Below are 4007 nucleotides of genomic sequence, written 5' to 3'. Positions count from 1 at the left end.
TAAAAATATATTTCTAATTTGGTAGACAAGTAAAAATAAATAAAGAAATTTATAGGGATAATGCATGAGTATCCCCTAAACTATATCTAAAATTTCAGCGACACACTTTAACTTAATTAAGGTCCTATTACCCACAAACTATTTTAAAATGGAATAAATACACCCTCAAAACTGACGTAGCACGGAGAGTGTGTACACTCTTTTGAAGGCAAGTGATGAGTGAAAAAATTAGACACATATCATTTTTTAATTGATAACTTTATAATTAGTTAGTAAGCATAATTATTAATATTAAAACTTATATATATTTAATTATTTTCACGTCATAATCCGGTTGAAGGTGTCACGTCACCACAATTTAATTGGCTGAAGGTGTCACATCACCACAAAAAGTGCACAAAAATACAAAAAAAGAAGAGTTTGAAAGGATAAGACCCTAGTTAAATTGTGTGTTGCTGAAATTTCGATCATAATCCGAAACTACTTTTGCATTATCCCAAATATATAACAATACACATATATCTTACTCAAGTGAGAACATTTTATTATTTCTGTCAAGACTTTTACTTTTAACTCGACTCATTAGTAATAGGTCAATTAGACTCTTTATTGTATACTCTACTATAATAGAGTTATTTAAATGGCCAAACAGGTAAATAATACCCAATATTATTTTCTCTAATTCATACCTTCTGCCAAACGACATCTGCTTGTGTAGAAAAAGCCATAGGCTTAAAAGCAGCTTGTGCTGTTAACAAATACAAAATATTTGAAGACATATCCTTTGGGGTACAGAGAAATCAAATAATTATTTCCTTGCAAGGGAAGCCAGAAAATTCAAGAGATAAATGTCCTCCAAATCGTTAATCCAGAGAAAAGAGGAGTTCGATTGCCATTTAAATCTTTTCAAAAAACCAAGTTTTGAGTATTAGTCCAAATGCAGGAGAAACTAGAATAATTCCCGTAATTTGAACTAAATGAGCAGCAAATAATTTCCACACCAAATTCAAAAAACTATAGTAGAACAAAATTCAGATGAATACCACAATTTAAAACAAAAATAAAAATCTAACTCACAATGGTCCGCAAATCCTCACTAATATTCCATAAGACCATAATATTTTTTCCATGACTATAATATCTATCTCACTCAAGGTAGTAAAGAACTTCACGTCGAGCAATCAATCAACAGATTACTTGGGACCAATATCCTTCAGGGCATTGATCTGTTCCTCACCCATGGCTGACATAACAGACACGACGAGATCTTTACCCTCAGCAAACCCATCCTTGATCTGAATTCAGCACATTAAAATAATCAGTAGCTGCATAGATGTACGCCCCAGTTTTCAAAAAAACAAAAAAAATATGACCAGCTGAGGTATGAAAAATGATTGTGTTCACTATAAGCACCATCACTTATATAGCTCAAGGACAGAGGTGGTTGTACAGGCCAGGGCCAGCTTGTGCCTAAGAGATTCAAGAGCTTGTGAAAGAATTAGAGGCTACATACAACTGAGAAAGCTGTGCATATTTTGACACAAAATACAACAATCTAGGCAAAAAAGATGTGAGTCTAAAACCAGGCCCTCGAATCATTAACCCTTGAAAAGAGTATCAGAGAGAGCAGACATGTAGACTCTATTGATTCAATCTCCGTGCACATAACCATGCTTCCTTCATTTTTTGTGTCCGGAGCATCGGCTTAATTGTACACAGATATATGATTCTAACACTACCACGACTCCAAACAAATTCATTTTTTTAAGCTGGGAAAGGCAATAAAGCTTGTGCTAGAAGAAGATTACTCGGAGAAAAAAAATATATATATGATAAGAGGAAGAGACTGTAATTCCCAGTCACCCGGGACACCCAAAATACAACTTTGGATTAGATTACTAACCTGTGTAAGGAGGTTATCATCAGTAGGAAGCCTAAGGTCATCCTTGGTGTTACCACTGTCAGTGAGCAGACTCACCTGTAACGTTGTGCAGCAATATTAGACCACATCAATCAAAAATATAAAAGGAACCAGACAAGGGAATGTAGGCACATACAAATCCATCTTCAGAAATGTCAATAAGCTGATAATCTGTGCGATTAACATGGGGCACCTGCAATTTGAACATACAATTATTAAATATGAGCATAAATATACAGGCAAAAGAGAATATTGGGGAAAAGGAGGCAAAAATCATATGGTGAACAAGATAAAGAGAGCACATACATCACAATTGTGTGAAGAGGGAACAATATCCTCAAGCTTCTTTCCAGTGAAGATGTCAATAGCAACAAAATGACACTTGGCGTGACCATGCTTGCCAGTTTTGGATGTTGAGACTTCCACAACCTGTAACGAGAAGCATCAAAATTAGAGCTACTGTTTACACTAGAACTAATGTAGTAATGGCTTGAATCATAATAAAAGGAACTGCATCTATGCAATGTCCTGAAAGCAGAATCTTTAAGTCGATGCACATCATCCACATATACATCCATAACTATGATCTACAGCCAGATCTAGGGAAAGATAAATTCAACATTAGAAATATTCACACCAAACAGCAGAAAAATAAACTTATAAGAATTTTCAGAAGCTAAGGATCTTTGGTGAAATATCAAATCTATTTTTTTTTCACTTCTCTATGGTAAACCCACTACAAAAACAATACTATATTTGGATGGTTGTTACATATTGTTCATAATGTATTGTATTGTACTATATTGTTTTAAAGATTACAACATACAGACAAATTGTATAGTTTTTTGTCGATACATAAAATCACAACACATCAACGATAAACCTACCAAACAAGCTCCCTAAAAAAGAGTAAAATGACTTCCTTAATCAAACTAGGGAAACTTCAATTGCATAAGTGACATTGCAAGTCTATTATCTCTTCCCGACACCCTCCCCTTGACCATCCCAACCCCCACTACCCTGAACCACCACTCCCCATCCCATCATGCCTGCCCACATAATGATTTGCTAGATTACATATAAATGTTGTTGGCATAACATTTTTCAAGTAAGAAAACCACTTATTTTCCAACAAAAAAATATTTTTCTTCGCACCAAACACACCCTAAAAGGAAAACGTGCTCTACCTACCCTCAACCCTAACACTACTTCGCTCTAGTGATGTTTAGTATACTATCAGACTTACTTTTACAACAGAAAAAAACAAACTCCTTAATTAAACACACGTAGGAGTAAAACCACAGAGCATCAGATCTAAAACTGCAACAACAAATAAACCCCCTAAACCCCAACCAACACACACATCTCAATCAACACATACATACATACACAGTGAAAAATAAAAGTGAACCTTGCAGGGACGGCCTTTGATGACGATGTAACCGTTCTTACGAATGGTACCAGCTTGTTGAGGGTAAGTTTTTGATGCTCCAGCATCAGCCTTAGACTCAAATTGATGCTCCTCGTCAGACATGGCTCAAATTAGATTGAAAGGAAGAGGAAAAATAAACGCAAAGCAGAATGGGGGGGGCGAAGGAGCCGAAGAGCACGTGAGGAGCTATTTATATGGTGGGCTTTATGACTCACAGAAAAACCTAATTGGATTTCCAATAGATTTTTAGGGTTTTGTTTTGATGGAATTAAGTGATTTCTTCTCCACCCGAGAATTAAAATTACTTCTTCCGTTTTAATTTGTATGATATTTTTTTTTATGTTATATTATTTTAATCTTTAGTTATTTCAATTTGTGTAGTATTTACTTTGGAAAAATTTCTCATGTATGTTGTTTACTCTTTCTGTTTCATAATATCTGGCCTTCATATTAAAATAATTATTTCAATTTACTTGTCCATTTTATGAAAGCAAGAGAATTTATCATATTTTTTCTTTCTATTTATAATATTAAATAACTATATAAAGTAGTAGTTAGGGGTGTTCACAATTTGGGTAAAAACTGATCCAAATCGAAAAACCAAACCAAACTGATCAAATAAGTCACTTTTTTATTTGGTTTGGTTTTGATTTT

At 34.3% G+C, this 4007-nt stretch overlaps 1 protein-coding gene and 1 non-coding gene across 2 annotated transcripts; both read right to left on the bottom strand.

Moving 5' to 3' along the window:
* Positions 1 to 978: 978 nt before the first annotated feature.
* LOC129887528 (eukaryotic translation initiation factor 5A-4) lies at positions 979 to 3610 on the bottom strand. The gene is made up of 5 exons (XM_055962650.1): positions 3333 to 3610; positions 2228 to 2350; positions 2058 to 2114; positions 1904 to 1978; positions 979 to 1295 (listed from the first exon to the last, which is right to left on the bottom strand). Exons 1-5 carry the CDS (start codon positions 3453 to 3455, stop codon positions 1194 to 1196), a joined length of 480 nt encoding a protein of 159 aa, XP_055818625.1. The 5' UTR covers positions 3456 to 3610; the 3' UTR covers positions 979 to 1193.
* Positions 1567 to 1685, bottom strand: LOC129888172 (small nucleolar RNA snoR100). The gene has a single exon (XR_008766594.1). It is a non-coding gene; the product is annotated as a small nucleolar RNA snoR100 (small nucleolar RNA).
* Positions 3611 to 4007: the final 397 nt, after the last annotated feature.

This window comes from Solanum dulcamara, chromosome 4 (assembly GCF_947179165.1).
Source record: "Solanum dulcamara chromosome 4, daSolDulc1.2, whole genome shotgun sequence".
Taxonomy (NCBI): Eukaryota; Viridiplantae; Streptophyta; class Magnoliopsida; order Solanales; family Solanaceae; genus Solanum; species Solanum dulcamara.
Note: the sequence above shows the minus strand (reverse complement) of the source record. Positions and strands in the feature narration are given on the sequence as shown.